Source organism: Stegodyphus dumicola, chromosome 9, assembly GCF_044657685.1.
Source record: "Stegodyphus dumicola isolate Sdum_Otavi_A_Nest chromosome 9, ASM4465768v1".
In the NCBI taxonomy this organism is placed as follows: domain Eukaryota; kingdom Metazoa; phylum Arthropoda; class Arachnida; order Araneae; family Eresidae; genus Stegodyphus; species Stegodyphus dumicola.
In genome coordinates, this window is record NC_140776.1 from 128,505,096 (window position 1) to 128,522,953 (window position 17,858).

The 17,858-nt window shown below is 32.6% G+C and overlaps 1 protein-coding gene across 5 annotated transcripts in view; it reads left to right on the forward strand.

The window, feature by feature from the left end:
• The window catches only part of Use1 (Vesicle transport protein Use1), a 48,704-nt gene that overhangs the window by 18,571 nt on the left and 12,275 nt on the right, over positions 1–17,858 (forward strand). For all 5 annotated transcript variants that reach the window (XM_035361000.2, XM_085824088.1, XM_085824089.1 and 2 more), the window contains 2 exons: positions 6,620–6,698; positions 8,502–8,649. In XM_035361000.2, the coding sequence (XP_035216891.2) occupies positions 6,620–6,698; positions 8,502–8,649 (227 nt within the window). The remainder of the gene's footprint in view (positions 1–6,619; positions 6,699–8,501; positions 8,650–17,858) is intronic.

Genomic DNA, 17,858 nt, shown 5'->3' on the forward strand with positions numbered 1-17,858 from the left:
TTTACTGCTATCAGATTAGCAGTTTCATTTTCAGATTAGGGAAAGTCCTGAAGACAGCTGAAAGTAGAAGACAGCTCAAAGACCAACTTCAAGCTTTTATAGTCATTCTTTTTTGAAGGAATTAAACATGAAGCAGCTTGCAACTGAGCAAAATAAAGGTCTGATGGAGAAATTTACTTCAGTTATTACTACAGTACACAGTCCGTAATCTGAACTCGTCGGGACTTCAGCGATTCCGGATTAGGGGCTTTTCCGGATTATAAACCATCAATTTAAATTTGATAAGATGGCATGCAGAAATTATACAATTAAAATTATGAAACCCATAATTTATGAATTAAAGAGCAATTAGGATCTAAAGGGTATCAAATTTAAAAAAAAAAAAAAAAAGCTTAATATTTATTTGTTTACTTTAATAAACATTTCTTTCAACACTCGCATGCGTAAAGAAGCGCGCTGCTTTACACTGCTTCTGCTTTACTCTTACAATTCTGCTTTACACATGCACAACACGTGCATGCATAAAGCAGAATGCGCATACATTACGCGCATGCGTAAAGTTTGTGGCTTTGAGGTCTGGATTATAGATCATTCCGGTTAATGGACGTCCGGATTACGGACTTTGTACTTTGTATTGTAAAACATTTTTAGTAGTAAACATTTTAGCAATAAATTGCCAAAGTAAAAAAAAATTCTCTTACTTTGTATCCAGTGCAGCATCAGCGGGGTCATAGCTAATTATCTGGATTAATCGAAAAAGACGTTATAGACGGAAATGACAAGATATTATAAAAACATTTATTTACACATGATAGTAGATTAAGTTTTAATAGTATTCCAAATACATGCCAAAAGAGAGTTATCTATGTGAGAGTCATATTATTGTCCTTTCCTGAAGGAGTGAAAAAAGAAAGTAAAGTAGAAAGCAAATCACACAATAAACTCCTTTGAAGGGTGTCCAGATTACACTGTTTATCATGCTATTGGCAACAGTCCATCATCAATTTGCATACCAACTCCCCTAATGATGGGCAGAATGGCCATTTGCAGCAATTCTCAAAGTTTCTTCAACACAGGCTTGCCTAGCGGTTTGGTGATTAGATCTGCAAGCATGTTGGAGCTTCTGCAGTAATCTAGGCTTAGGATCCCATCTTGTAGTAGCCCTGTTCATGTAAGTAGTGGTATTTAACGTCTACGTGTTTTTTTTCTGGAGCTTTTCCCTGTGTGTGAAAGTTTGATGCATAACTTGTTATCTTCATAGAGAGTAATCGGTAGATTTTGTCTTAGTCCTAGATCTTTAAGTAAATTTAACAGCCGTTGTACTTCTTGACCTGTGTTAGCTGCTGCAATATACTGAGCTACAATTGAAGATAATGCAATGCACTTTTGCCTTTTGCTGCTCCATGAAATGTAGTTATTTCCTACTTTGAATACATATCTGCTAATGGATTTTCATTTTTCAATCTGCATCTGAATATGCAGTTAGTATAGGTTCTTGACCTCTGTTAAAGACCAGCTTTAAGTGTTTAGTTGTATTTAAGTATCGAATGACTTTCTTGACAGCATTCCAATCTATTTTTTGAGGTTTTTTGTTCCTTCTACTCAGTAGATTGATGACGCATGCTATATCTGGTCTGCTTATTGTTGCAATATATAATGCCCCTACTGCTTGTCTATATTCTGTGTTATCTTCAAGAGGATCATCTTCAGTTTCTAGTTTGAGTAGTTTGTTTCCATTGGCATATATGTTAGTTTTTCATCTTGAAGTCCGAATTTTTCAACTATTTCTTTGATTTTATTCCTTTGGTTTATGGCAAAGATTTCATCTTGAGATCTTTCAGTGTTTATGCTGAGGTAGTAGGTGACTTCTCCTGGGTATTTGATTTCCAGTTTACTTTTAGTTGTTGAATTGTTTTCATAACATCTTCTTCTGTTTCACTTCCTATAAGTATATCATCTACATGTAATATTATATGTGTGAATTTTCCATTGATATTTTTAAAAATAAGCATGGGTCTGCTTTACATTGTTTAAATGACATGTTTAGAAAATTTTTTTAATTTTCAGATTCCAAGCTCTAGCAGCTTGTTTTAGTCCATATATTGATTTTATAAGCTTGAAAACTTTGCTTCCATTTCCAGCTTTTGAGTATCCTTCAAGTATTTCTTCTTCTAGTTCTCCATGAAGGAAAACTGTTTTGACATCGATATGTCTGACAGACATGTTTTTATATGAAGCTGCACATAGAAAAGCTCTTAGAGTTGTGTATTTTACTACAGGAGCAAATGTTTCATCATAGTCAGATCCAAACTTCTGGCTAAAACCTTTTGGGATTAATCTGGCTTTGTATCTGTCAATTTTTCCTTCTGCATTAAGCTTAATTTTTGAAAGACCATTTACACCCTATTAGTTTTCTTCCTTTTGGTAAATCAACTAATGCCCATGTGTTGTTTTCTTCTAGTGAATTAATTTCTTTTCGAACAGCTGTCAGCCATTTCCTTTTTTCATTTTCTTCCAAAGTTTGAATTTCCTTCCAGGTTTTGAGTTCGGGAGAGACTGGATATTTTGCATGAAATCTGTAGCAAACAGGAGGTTTACCTTTTGTGATTGTGTCCAATCTTCTGAGTTCTTAAGGATCTTCTTTGGGTTCTGGTATTTCTTCTTTGTCGGGCTCTTCGATTTTTATTTCTTCCTGTTCTGAGCTTTCTTCCTAAGGTTTTCTTCATCTTAGTTTGAAGAGACCCTTACAGGCTCGTTAGTTCCAGTGTCTTCGATAAGTCATACAGATCGAATTATTATGGTTTTGTCTCCAGGAATTAAAATCCTGTAACGTTTACTTGTGTTGTTATAGCCGACGAGTATTCTTCTATAGCAATATCATCTAGTTTGCCCCTTTTAGATTTATGAATGTAAGCATAAGCCTTGCACCTGAAAGTGATCAGATGAGAAAGGTTCGGTTTCTTGTTATTCCATAATTCATATGGCATTTTTTTATTTGGTTTTGTAGGCATACGATTTTGTAGATAATTTGCAGTCAGCACTGCTTCTGTCCAGTATCTGTGAGGGTGACCTGAGTCAGCTAAAAGACATCTTGTCATCTCTATTAAAGGTCTATTTTTGCATTCACTGACTCTATTTTGTGCTGGACAATGCGGTACAGTTAGCTGGTGATTTATACTGTGTTTTATGAGATATTCTTTACTTGTGTATTCACCACCATTTTCACTCCTTAGAGCTTTTACTTTTCTTCCAAATTTATTGTTTGTAAAAGTAATAATTTTTTTAAGTTTAGAAATTATGTAATTTTTTTCTTTTCATTAGGTAAATCATTGTAAACCTACTGTAATCATCAATAAAAGTTATGAAGTATCGGTGACCACTGACATATGTTGTTGTACCGGTCCTAAAACGTCTGTGTGAATGACTTCAAGTGGTTTAGATGCTCTAAATTTTGATTCTTTGGGATACGGGAAATCAGTTTACATTTTGTGCACTGAATGCATTTGGTATCATGTGTACAATTATCTAGTTAAATTCCTTCCAGCGAGTTCTTTGTTTACAAGTTGTTTTATTACATCATAGTTTCTGTGGCTAAAGCGTCTATGTCAAAGTTGAACACAGTTTTAATTTTTGCACTGAAATGCGAATGAACTGATGTTTCATTATTCCTATAGATTAGTTTAACAACTTGCGCTAAAAAGACGCGCCACGCACGTCGAAATGCTTTTGTCTCAAACCACGAGCGATGTGAACACCATGTCGCTCATTTAGGCATTTATCGCAAAAATAAAATAACGTGCTGCACACGTCGCTTAACAACGAGATTGTTTATTTCTCGAGTTACAGCTCTGGATTGCACTCGCAGATGCGGAGTGCCGTAAATGAGACACTGTACCACTTGTTATATTGTAGCGCACGGCACCGCAACTGGGAAGTTTAGTCGCAGTGCAAGTGGTTATTTTGGTAACGATTGCTATTTACATGACATTCTAAAATAATCTGATCTCCTTTCGGGGTCATGCATTTATTTCCTTCAAACAGAACTGCGAGTCCCTTTTTCTGTTATTTTCTTAATTGAAATTAAATTTGCTTCTAATTCAGGAACATATAAGACTTCTGATAAAAAAAACTTCAGTTATTTTTTGTTTTGCATAAGCATTTAATGTTTTAAAATGGACATTTCCTTTCCCCATAGATATAAAACATTGCCCATTTGCAATTATGATGTCTAAAGGATTTATGGCTTCAAACTCCCTGAAATATTTCTTATTATTTATTAAGTGATTACTTGCACCACTATCAAAAACAAAACTCTCTGCTGATTGATGTACGATGCTGTCAGCAGATGGAGTAACAGCGCTGCATCTGGCTTCCATTTCTGATGTTTTATTTTTTCTGGTGTTTTAGTTTTTGCTTCATCATGAGGTTACACTTATTCTTTGCTTGGCATATTTTGGAATATACATATGTTTTTTTCAAATTTTACTGTGGTTCATTTTTTTCTGTTTTGTTTCGGTTTTAGATAATAACAGTCTGATCTAAAATGATTGTTTTTGTGACAAGTATGAGCAAAACTTTTCTCTCTTTGTTTCATTGATTATGCAGGACCTATTTTTTAGCTTATGTTTTTGATAATCATTGATATTCACTCAAAATGGCTGGAAGCCTACACATTGAAATCAAGCTCAACTTTTAAAACAATAGAATGTTTATGGGACTTTTTTGCATGATTTGGGTTACCAATATTGTTAGTGAGTGATAACAGGTAACAGTTCACTTCGCATGAGTTTAAAGTATTCCTACGTAGTGATGGAATCAAACACAAAACTACGGCACCATTTAAGCCATATATTAATGGGCAGGCTGAATAGAATGTGTTTACAGTAAAACAGTCCTTAAGAATCATGCAAAATTATCCAGGAACTTTGCGACAAAAACTCAGTGCATTTTTAATGCAATAAAAAATATGGAAGTAAACTTCTAAATTTAATTCACTATAACCTCTTTTATTTTTTATTTCATTTGGGAACTTCATCTATCTGTCCTAAAAATAGCGCTTAATTTTAAACTGCGTCATTCAAATTAATCATGCGATCTTACGTAACCCTTAATGCAGATGCCTCTTGACCAATCACCAAATTGTAAAGCATAACTAAAAACTGACTCCCTCCCTTCTTTCTATGAACTTATGCGCACTTTTGCTTAAGCTTTCCTCCTGGCCAGAAGCTTTGTGGCTACCTTTATTGTTCAAGGAATATGTGCTGATCTAACAAAAATGTAGAGCGCATAAGACGCTCGTCCGTATGTGAACCAAATATTGCAAATTCCGACTTGCTTTCCTCAATAATAAAGTTATTTTGAATTCGGACATGTTTGCCTTGCCAAGTTTCTTTACTACTCATCTATTACACCACCGCCAAGCTCCAAATCATTCATTTTATATCATGACATTTTCGACTAAAACTCCAAAGAGAAAAGTATCTGCAAGTTCATCGTTCTTAAATTTTAGATATCATCGAGTATCCAAATATGGTATTTACTTCATTTTATAAATTCTTCAAAGAAAGTGCGTGGAACTAACTCCCAATGCAGTGCTTCCAAAATTTCATTACATATATATATAAAATTGGAACACCATTTCAGAAAATTTACGATTTTTTGTCAAAATACATATGTTAGAACAGTGCTGTATATAAATCTAATATGTATCCTAAGTCACACTTTTGAGTCATGAAAAATGCAAGTTGAGTTTTGTTAATCATCTGAGTAGAACAGGAAATATAAAGTCTTTGCTTTTTGTAGACTGATTGTACCTATTTAAGCCAATTTTATGAATTTATGCTAATTTTCACCGAGGGAATAGACTTTCTATACATTTGGCACATCATAACTTTTGAGATTATGCACCAGAATATCCACCAACCAAACAAGGCATGAGTATTTGCTTCTGTACCCCGTTGAAACCTTCTTAAACTTGAATAACTTCTCACTCTCAGTGAATAGTCTTTAAGCTGTTACTAATTTTAAGGAAATCTGTTGCTATATGTGTGTTGCTTGCAGGTGAAACTATCTACAAGAAAGGCATATCTCTGTATGTTTTAACAGGTGTCATGCACTTCATTTATTCATCACTTTGGGTGTATAGTACTTTCAAATTGCTCTGTAATTAAACAATGCATAATTTTAATTTGAAAGATAAAGATTGCATTCTGCATTAAGTGACAATTGATTGAAAACTATCCGTTTATTAGCCATATGAATAAGAAATAGCTTGATAACATAATAAAATTTTAAAAATGAAAGTATATTAATAACAAAATCATTGATTTTCTAACATTAAAAACAGCTTAGTAAACAGAACATAGGATAGCCCTGCAAGTTAAGTGCAAATTTCATTACATTGCAAATACTGGTGCTTTTGCCAAATGCATCAGCCAGATCATTTATAAGCTGCTTTATACTGTGTCTCAGGCAATTTGTGCTGAGAAATTTAGTTTTATAAAGAGCACGAATGCAGTGAAATAAATTATAATCTTGTTTTAGAATTTCTGAAATTATTTCTGACTATTTTTAATTTTTGGATAAATTTTGACAATGTAGGTTTTTATGATATTTTCAGTCAACCAAGCAAGGATACATTAGCTGAGTATTCAAGGCGTGTTGAATTTCTGAGAGGTGTGGTTGAGGCAGAGAAGTTGGTGAGTTACTACTTATTGTAAAATTTGAAAACATTTTGTGATATGCATAATATTTAGGCCATTAAAATACAGAAAACATTTTTGATGATTCCATATCAGTTTCCATCAATGTGTTTAATCTGATTAGTAAAGCACAGATCATCCAAAAAAATGTACACTCATTTATTTGTGGAGACTGCCTTGAGAAACTTAATGCATATTTATGACATTGTTATAAATAAATAAATAAAAAAAAAAATAAAATAAAATAAAAGTATAGATTTCCAGAGTTGCGGAAATTTAAGAAATCCATCATAGTTATTATAATTTTTACTATTAATGCATTTCAGTAATGCTTGATTGCCTCTTTTAAATTGGAAATCCATGAAGTATGTCTTTTCCTGTATAATATAAACTTCAGTTATGCTAACCATCAAACTATTAATATGAGCATTTAAGAGTATTTTATTAGGTTGTCCGGAAAATAATGCAGGTTTCTAACCTATATCTTTAATGTATCATAACTCAAAAAAAATTTTTTTTATCAAAGTAAGCACCAGCCGAATAAATGCATTTTTGCCAACAAGATATAAGTTTATTTGTACCGGTAGAATAAAATTCTGGAGTTCTGGATGCGATAAAGTAGTCAAAGGCATTTTTGTTCTCATCTTGGTTTCTGAAGCATTTTTTCTGCAGAATGTTATTCAGATGTTTGAAAAAGTGGTAATCAGTCGGCGAAATGTCAAGTGAATATGGGGGAAGAGGGAGAGTCTCATATCCCAATTCGTTCAATTTCTGCAGCGTCAAGTTGCATGACGTGCGGCCGAGCATTGTCGTGGAGAAGAACTAGCCTCTTTGTGTTGACCAATGCAGGGCACATGCATTTCAATTTTTGGTGCATTTTGTTGATTTACAGAATCTTAATGGTGCATTTCATTGATTTACAGAATCAGAATTTACAGAATTTCTGCCGTAATCGTTTTGCTCAGATTTAGGAAGGTGGGGTAGATCAGACCGGCCGCAGACCACCAAACAGTAACCATAATTTTCTTTTGGTGCAAATTTGGCTTTGGAAAGTGTTGTGGTGTCTGACCGCAGTCCAACCACTGAGCCGAATGTCGCCGTTGTTATAGAGAATCCACTTTTCATTGCAAGTAACAATTCAATCAAAAAAAGGGTCGTTTTTGTTTCGGAGAAGAGCAGACGACACTTCTAAATGGCGATTTTTAAAAAAATTTTTGCTCAATTTGTGAGGCATCCACTTATTGAGCTTCTTTGACTTTCCTATACGATTCAAGTGATCAGAAATCATTGTTTTGCTTATGCCAAGCTCTCGAACAGCTGCGCACGGGTCTGTTTCGACTAAAGTCTTGAAATCGTCGTCATCAACAGCTGAAGAGCGTTCACGATGCTCTTGATCTTCCAGGTCAAATTCTCCACGATGAAACTTTTGATACCACCATTGAATTGTAGATTCATTAACACTTTTCTTGCCCCATAATTTGTTGACATTTCAAGCCGTTTGTGCTGCGCTGTGGCCTAGCTTGTACTCATAAAAGTAAATTTGCCAAAAATCCCGTTTTGACAACTAAACAAAAACATCTAGTAAATACTTTTAAAAATAATTTTGGAACAAAATGATTATTATAGAAATATATAGCTTCAACATGATATATAAATCAATATAATTAAAAATAGTTTTGTTGCTAAAAATGTACAGAAAAAATAAGGAATTGCAAAAACCTGCATTATTTTCCGGACAACTCGATATGAGCATTATTTATTGATCTTTTCGATGTAATTAAACTACAGTATTTTTCTCAGCCTACTATTACAGAGAAAGCATTAGCTAACCAGTTATTATCTCATGGAACTTTTACAAGTGCCTCTAATAAGATTCACCAGCAAACAAAAGCTCATTACTTGCGAGAGATGAGAGAGGAGCTGTTAGGGACCAAAGATCATCAGAATGGTGAATATTATTTATATATATCTTTTCTGCCTTTTTTGTTTTATCAAAATAATGTAGTTATATAAAGTATTAATAGGGCATAATAAAAAATGGCCAAAATTCTCTGCAAAAGAGACAAGTACTATAGACCCTTAATCTATTGTTCATGTAAAGATATGATTCTTCCATATATTATTTGATATTTTTGGTGCTGAATTAAGTCTAGATAAGTAATGTTTTTTATTCTCACATTTGTCATTCCCGGAATTATTGTTTAACATATTAATGATTTGTAAATCTCTATCTTAGCACTATTTTTCGTTTATTTTATATGGGGAAAAAACATATGAAACATAATATGCATTTATTATTTGTATTATACCGGTAGAATACACAGTAATATGATAATGTTTCGCATCCCTCCTTATTAACATCATTCCAGAATGTGAATATAAGTTGTAATATGTTCATTCATGTTAGTTTTCAGTGTGCAAGGAGTATGCAGGAAAAAGCCAAAGAAGATAAAAATGAACAAAAGTGTCAAGATTTTCGAGATTTGCAAAAAAGACAAAGAGAAGCTTTACAAAAAGTTTTTTTAAAATGGAAAAAATGGAAATGATTTGAAATATGACAGTATTTAAAGTCTTAAAAAATTATATTTTCAGTTGAGGCAAAATTATCTGAAAAACAAGATAAATAATTTTTTTTGGGGGGGGGTTAAATTTTTTAAAGCAGTGCATTTATGTTAAAAATAAGGTGGCCCTATGTCACAAATTTTCAGTCCCTGTCCTGATTTTATGCAACTCCTTTTTTGGTCTTGAATGTGTAGATTTTGTCCTGTATTGTCCTGAAAAACCATAGTGTGAGAACTTAAAAGTTTAACTGCATATATTTATTTAAGTAGTGTAGATTGCAAACTGAGAACTCAGGCATAAGTTGAGAGACTCACCATACCAGCTGCATAAACAGGTGATTCCTTATGTAGCATTTATGTTCAAAAAATTGTAATGTGGGAGTTCTATTTGTCATTCCTGTATTTCTCTCCTCAACCCCCAACTTAACACTGAATTTTTGCTCAATCACAATAACAGTTCAGACTTTCATTTACAGACAGCACTGCGATTTTTAATTGATATTCGATTGTGATTTGAATTTATAATATATACATATATTTTTTAATTTATTAGCGGTGCATTACATACGTTAGTATGTATCATCCCCTTGCATATTATTATACGACATCTAAAAAGAATTTTGTAATTTGCTGAAATTTTGTTGTTGATATATCTATCTAAAATTATCTTTCTTTTGTCACGTTTAGATCGTAAAGTTTTTACTCCATCATCATTTTGATTTTGCATAAGCGTTAAAACAATTTTTAAAAATGTTTCAGAATGATGATATGTTATGACATTTCCCATTTAGCAAGGACATATATTTTTGGTTTATCAGCGATGCAGTACATACATTATAAGGGTATGTTTTACTGCAGTTTATATTTTAATTATTTTTAAACACTGATTTTTTTTTTTTTTTTTTTAGTTACGGGTTTAAAAAAAAAAGTATACATTTAACAAAGACGTACAGAAGGAATACCCATTTATTGAATAAATTATAAGCAATTCTGATGTATGGTGAAATACATGTCCTTCAAAATTTTCAATAAACCATGGTATATTAAACTTCATATAAACAGTAATAAACATAAAACATCAAACTCTGCTGCTGTATCTAGCTTGTCATTAAAGAATTTTTTCAAATAGGAGAAAATGGGTGATAACGAAGAAGAATTAGCTGCAATAGAAGATACTTTTGCATACAATACTATTTGTCACAACCATAGCTTTAGGTCTATGGATTTTATGTCCAAGCTGCTTCAAGTGGCATTTGAGCCTAAATTTACATGTGCACAAACCAAGGGCAAAGCAATAATAATAAATGTTTTCATGCCTTATGCTTTAAGAGCTTTGCAAATTTATTTGGAAAAATCTTCATTTGTTTCAATCTTAACTGATGCATCCAGTCACAAAGAACTAAAACTTTTTCCAGTACTTGTTAGATTTGTAGATTGGAGTTATGGAATAAAAGTTTTAGAATTTAAATTCTTTGTCAGTAATTATTTTACTACCTGACTCGCAGAAAACAAAAGAAAAAATTATTTGTGCCGATAATAAGAATTCTAACTTTGGAAGAGCTGATAGATTTGGAGAAAATAATGTTTTTGTTAAACTGAAATGAAACCTTAATTATGATTTGATTGGAGTCAGATGTGCAGTGCATGTTATCCATAACACATAAAAACATTACCTGATATTTTGCCATTTGATATAGAAATGATTATTTCTAAGATATAAGTCTTATACTGTTAGAGTAGAAACACTGAGAAATTTCTGGAACTTCATAGAAACCGAATTTTCAACGATACTAGGATATTCACTAACAAGACAGTTACTTCCAGCCATTGAAAGGGTACTCCAAACGTTTTTACCATTGAAGGCTTATTTTCAATCTCAAGAAAAGTTCTCATGTTTATTTTAAAATTCTTTGAAAATCCAATGGCAGAAGCTTGGATACATTTAATTAAAACTTAGGCTTCAATGTTTTAAAGTTATTAAAATAACTGAAAATCAAACTGTGTCTGTATTTGATGTATAATTGCTTCAAAAGATGCTCTGAAAGCTTCAATATTGAGCAAGCTGAAGGATAAGTTTATTCCAATAAATATTAAAATAACTCTAGAAAAACTTGAAGAGAATGGAGACGTGTCATAATACGAAGTTATTGAATTTCAAGACATTATTTCATGTTATCAGACTGATCTTGCTTGACTAGACTAGAAGAGAAACACACTAATGTGACCATCAAAATCGTAAAAAACAACCTTGTGTTTAGCGTAGGTATAATGAAACACTCAATCGATTTCGAGGGCAGCTAAAGGTCCCTCCTCATCAGGAGAAAGAAATACATAGAAAGAAGAAAATAGGAGAAGGAGTCACAGAAACACGTGGTCCTTATCAGCACTGCACGAGGTTATAACTAGATTTTTAATCAGAGTTGCACTGGCCGCCTACTTTTACTGAGCCAGGCTATCTGATCAAGCATAAAGAAATATTAGCGAAGTTAAAATAGGAAGCGAGGGGCAAATGCACCTTACGCTCAAAATCTGAACTTCAAATAATGGAAAGCAACCAGTGAACGGATTTTTATACCCTCTGTAGTACCAAATGCGAGAAGGTATCGCCATCTATCGGCAAAAATAACTGAATAAAAATAACTGACTTCCAGCCATCCAATTCACTCTTGAAATTGAATCCAACAATTCCCTTCCCTTCCTCGATATTCTTATAATCCGCAATGAAACCGATTTTAGCACCACTGTGTACCGTAAACCCTTTGCAGTTTGTTTGCCAAGTCATGCCATCCTGTTAAGCAAAAAATGGCTTCTTTTTACTATTATGTATTCCGTGCGCTTAAAGTTTGTTCCTCTGAATCTTTGCTTACCAATGAACTTAATTATTTGAGAGCAGTTGCGATTGACTGTGGATTTTCTCCCGTGATTATTGATAAAGCCGTTAAAAAATTTTCAGATTCCCATCAAAGAAGACATTCCACTGTTAGAAATAATATTAATGACCTTGTCGTGCTTCCATTTTATCCTTCTGTTAGCTATAAAATTGCACGGATTCTCCAGAAATTAAATTTTCAAGTCGGTTTCTACCCTATTAATAAAATTCACCCTTCGATTCTAAAAGATTGCGTTTCTCTCTTGAATTCTTGGGGAATTTATAGTATATCATGTCAGTGTGGTTTAAGATATATTGGCCAAACAAAAAGAGCGTTGAAGTTTCGTATCAAGGAACATGAATCTTATGTCAAAAAAGGCGAAATTAACAAGTCTTCAATAGCGTATCATAGTTGGACTTTTAACCATAATTTTGATTTTGGGTCTGCAAAAATCATCCAAAAGGCTTCTTACTACGTAAATTGGATTTTCTTGAGGCTTTTCACATTCACAAAGATTTAGCAAGTTTAGTTAATGATTTGAAGTCCAATCCAGTCCTTCCTAATGCCTTTAAAATTCTACTATCTTATTCAGTTATTTTTGCCGATAGATGGCGATACCTTCTCGCATTTGGTACTACCAGAGGGTATAGAAATCCGTTCAGTGGTTGCTTTCCATTATTTGAAGTTCAGATTTTGCGCGTAAGGTGCATTTGCCCCTCGCTCCCTATTTTAACTTCGCTAATATTTCTTATGCTTGATCAGATAGCCTGGCTCAGTAAAAGTAGGCGGCCAGTGCAACTCTGATTAAAAATCTAGTTATAACCTCGTGCAGTGCTGATAAGGACCACGTGTTTCTGTGACTCCTTCTTCTATTTTTTTCTTTCTATGTATTTCTTTCTCCTGATGAGGAGGGACCTTTAGCTGCCCTCGAAATCGATTGAGTGTTTCATTATACCTATGCTAAATACAAGGTTGTTTTTTACGATTTTGACTGATCTTGCTTATTTGGAGAAATGGACAAAAAAAAAGTATTTCAGGAGATGGAACTGTATAGCTGGATCATATTAAGTGAAATCCTTTCTTGAAACAGCCTTTTTGCTAACGAATAAAATGATACCAAATCATAAATTATTGGAAATTGATATTTATGAGGGATATCTTAAAACAATACATCACAGAAGAAAAAAATATTGGAATGGTAAAAAAAAAATGTGTACAGTTCAGAGGTGGATGGAAATAACTGCGTATTTTAGTAAGAACCAGAGTCTTTGTTAAATATTTAAAATTGCCAGAGTTTTCTTTTGTCTTCCTGGCACTAATGCTGCAATTGAGTGAGTATTGGTATTATGAATGGTTCTTGCACTAGTGATAAGATATAGTTTAAAGTGGGCACTTTGAATGGTATGTCAATCACCAAAATTAATTTTATGGAAAATCGCACTTACTTTTAGAAGAAGATCAAAAAAGAAAAAGATGTTCTAAGAAATATTCATGCTTCAGAGAAATATAAGGCTACTTCATCAAAGTAGTTTAGAAGGATTACATATTTATTATTTTTTTAAAGATGAAAATGCATTTTGATTCATTCTTTATTTATTAAAAAATATTATACATCACTATTAAAAAATAAAGCAAAAATGATTTATTTTGATTTATATATGTAATATTTTGGCAGTCAGACACATGAGTGAAACTTAGCAATCTGGTCATATAAGAATTCCAGACATTGTTGTGGCTGAGTGTAATCCAATGACGAAACACTTTTTTGATGTAGAAAAATTTAACTTTTTAGCTCTATATTTTTATTCAATGTAAATGGCAGTTCATTCAAGATTACCTATGAAATAGTAATTTAGACTGAATACGATTAACTTTAAATTTATTGCGTCATACTATTCGAACAAAGGGAGGCGGATAGAAAAAGCGGCAGCAAAGGTCTGATAGCAGCAGAGGAGAAAAGCAGTCTCTGACGCAAGATGGCACGAATTCTTCATTTATAGAAGTGGTTACGTAATATGTTCGAATGTTCTCGAAAGTACTGGTCTAGGGGGAAGATCCTGAAATTGCGGAAAGTTAATTAGAGGTTGCTTGTTCCCGGAGAGCAAATCCATCGTATTTTTTATATTTTACATATATATATTGGCCTACATACCACATTCACCACAATAACAATAATAATAAAATGATTTATTTGTAACAAAATTATTAAAAAAATATGTATATATCATCCCGAATTTCGAACTTCAAAATCTGGTCACCTTAGTTAAAAGTAATAATTGTTATTTAATTATAATGCTACTTATTTAAAATATATAAATTTCTCTGCTTAATTGTTTTTCTTAATTCATCATTTTTTCCCTTTGTCCCATTAGAAAACAATATATTAAAGTTCCACTGTATAACCACTTTGGTAAAATGTAGGGTTTATACAAAAACAGACTTTTTTGAAAAACTAGTTTTTGAATTCAATATTTCCAAAAAACCGGTTTTAATCAGTTTTCAAATTTTTGCCAGAAAAATAATGATATCTAGACGATATCATTCCTGATAATGTAATAATTTCGGTTTTTGAAGCTAAAGAAAGTACGTTAGATTTCTTCGCTGAACTAGAAATGTTTTGTGGATTTTGCAAATACAGCAAAAGAGTTGCTAATTCTACTTGTATTCTTTCTTGAACTCATTTTTCTAAAGCATATAATAATTTCAAACTTACTTCAGTGTTTAAATTTTTCATTTAACATAAATTCAAATGTACCTTCACTTGTAAGTAAATTGGCATCTCGTCGCCCTAAGCCTTCAGCTGCTTGATAAATCAGTTCCAAGATTTTATGAAGTTCTAAAAGTTTAGGATATTGAGCTTCATTCCACATATAAGAAGAACCAATATCATTCAATGCTAAAACAACACATTCTTTTACTGCCAGAAATCTTCCAGTAATGTCATCCATTCTATTGCACCTTGTTTTGCAGTCAAGAATTACATTTAATTCCTTTCCTTTTTCTTTTTTGATATAATTTTGAAGAATGGTGTTTCTTACTGGAGATTTTCTAAAGAACTTACAAATTTTTCTAATTTGTGAAACTGATCGTTTGTAATTGTCAGACAAAATAGCAATAGAATGTTCTTGGTTACAAACATAATAAAGAGAATCTTCATAATTGTTATATTTGTATTCGTCTTCATCTTCTGATTAACTGCTAAGTGAATGTCATGTGAATAGCATAGTTGATTAATTATAGCTGATAATTTGCCAAATTTTTTCATAACAGCAGCACCATCTTTTTTTTTTTTTCCTTTGAGAACATACAGACTCCCCGTGCACCACATATGTACAACACGAGGCTTACAGAAGTAAGTAAACTAGAACATTAAAGGTTACATGTATAAATAAACATTAAAAATTACATGCATAAATAAAGCGAACAAAAGCGGAGAACAGCAGTCTGGACTTCACGAAAACAGATAAGTTCACTGGCCAAGTCACTCCGAACATTTTCAAATCGTTCTGTAAGCATAATCTAGGGCCATCAAATGTAGGGCACGAGAAAATCAAATGTTCCACATCCTGAGGAACTCTTTTTGAACTTTCACATAAATTATTTGATCGTAGGTTAAAACGAAACAGATAACTTGCAAATTTACCATGACCAGATAAAAACTGAGACACTTTAAAATTTAACGAGAGGAAAGACTCGGAATTCAGTCTATGGTAAACAGAAGGAAGGAACTTTTTGGTGACTTCAGCATTACAAGATGAAATGTATTCCTCATTCCACATAGCTAAAAGCTTTTTATAATGAAAGGATTTCCAATAACTCTTTGGAATGCTAATGTTGATATCAATGGGTAAATTTAAGGCATCTTTAGCTAAGAAATCAGCTCTTTCATTTCCGTAGAAACCATGATGAGCATGCACATAAGCAAAGCAGATATCAATACCTCTAATTCTAAGCGAACTAACAGTTACTAGGGTTTGGATAACTAATTTATTGCAGCTGGTAATACTGTTCAAAAGTTGAAGAGAAGAAAGAGAATCAGAACAAATAAGGTACTTTGAAGATGTCCCATGATCCTGAATCCATTTGACGGCAATATAAATGCACAGAAGTTCTGCTTGAAAAACTGTACATTCATTCCGTATACGGTATCTAAGAAAACAAATCTCGGAATGGCCTTCAAAAAGAACAAATGCAAGGCCAACCTTGTTGTTCATCTTGCTGCCATCTGTAAAGAAAACCATATGAAAACTTATTTCAGCAGTCTCTTTATAATCACAGAAATTTATGGGTTCTAAAGAAGCAGGATGAGGAAGATCAGTGAAGGGGACAATTCCATGAACACAGTCTTCCGAAGCATGAGTTGCCAATGACTCAAAAATATTATTCTTATATGCAATTTCAAAATCAATAGGCGGAACTCCTACAAGAACAAAAGTAGCCTCATAGCTTAAGGTTCTATAACCACTAATAATACGAAGAAGAATTCTCCGTTGAATCTTTCTTAAATTTCTTTTGTTAACCTTCTTGGCAAGAACATGTCCCCAAGCACGACAGCCGTACGAAATGAAAGGTACAATACACTGCTTATACATGAGTTTCTTAACATCGTAGCTTACTCCAAAAGTATTTTTGGCAATTCGGTGAAAGCCATTAATAATTTTTTCACATTTAGCAGAAAGGAATTCAATGTGCTTTTTCCATGTCAATTTTTGGTCAATTTTAATTAAATATTTAACATTTCCTACAAATTCCAACGGAGAATTATCGAGCATCAAAGAAGCAATATTTTGTTCATCAAACGTACTGGGAACAAGCATAGCTTTACTTTTTGAAGGATTGAAAGTGCAACTGTGTCAGTTTCTAGATTTAAGTTGAAATTTTGCTGCCAGTTGCATAGAATGAATAGCAAATCAAATAAGTTTAAAATTAATTTTTACATAATGATTTGCACGTCAGAACAGCTACGGATCTCCACCAGTGTTTCCTCTATCAATCCTTTAACCAGTATAATAATAATAATAATAATAATAATAATAATAAAAAAAAAAGGTTTGAAACCCTAGTAAAATGAAACTATAAGTTCTTAATAAAATTAAGTTATATGGCATTTCTGTTTAATGTTCCATGAAAGGAAGTTTAAATGCTAAAATGAGAAATAGTTATCAAACATGTATAATGTCAAATAACTTTTACTGTGATATATTTGTGCCAAATTTGGTGAAACATATAAATGGTAAAGTTTTCAACCAGCATTCGGTTTGTCTTATGTTTGATTCCAATGATCTTTATAAGTAATAAATTAATAAATATAGTACAGGAACTTATAAACGTGAACACTGGTGACTAATAACTGGCTACACAGAATTGTTTCAACATAGGTCAATTAATGAATATAGACTACATTGTATAAAATAATGCATGCAAAAGTATGGCAACAGCTGAAATTTCCCTGTTTTCTTAAAGTGATAAAGCATATAACCCAAACATCTCAACTCCACCCTCCCAAAAAAATTTGCAAAAAGCTCAAATGAGTTATCTGAAAACTGTAAAGAAACACAAACAAGTGGAAAAGCAAAAGAGAATTTGGAGGGTGGGGATATAAACTGAAAGTCTGGAAGCTGTTGGATGAAGTAGAATATCTCATTTCTTACAAAATATCGTGAAAGCTTTTCCAAAAATGAAAAGCAGCCAAGCAGTATTACAAGAGCATTAAAAAAAGTCAAGCA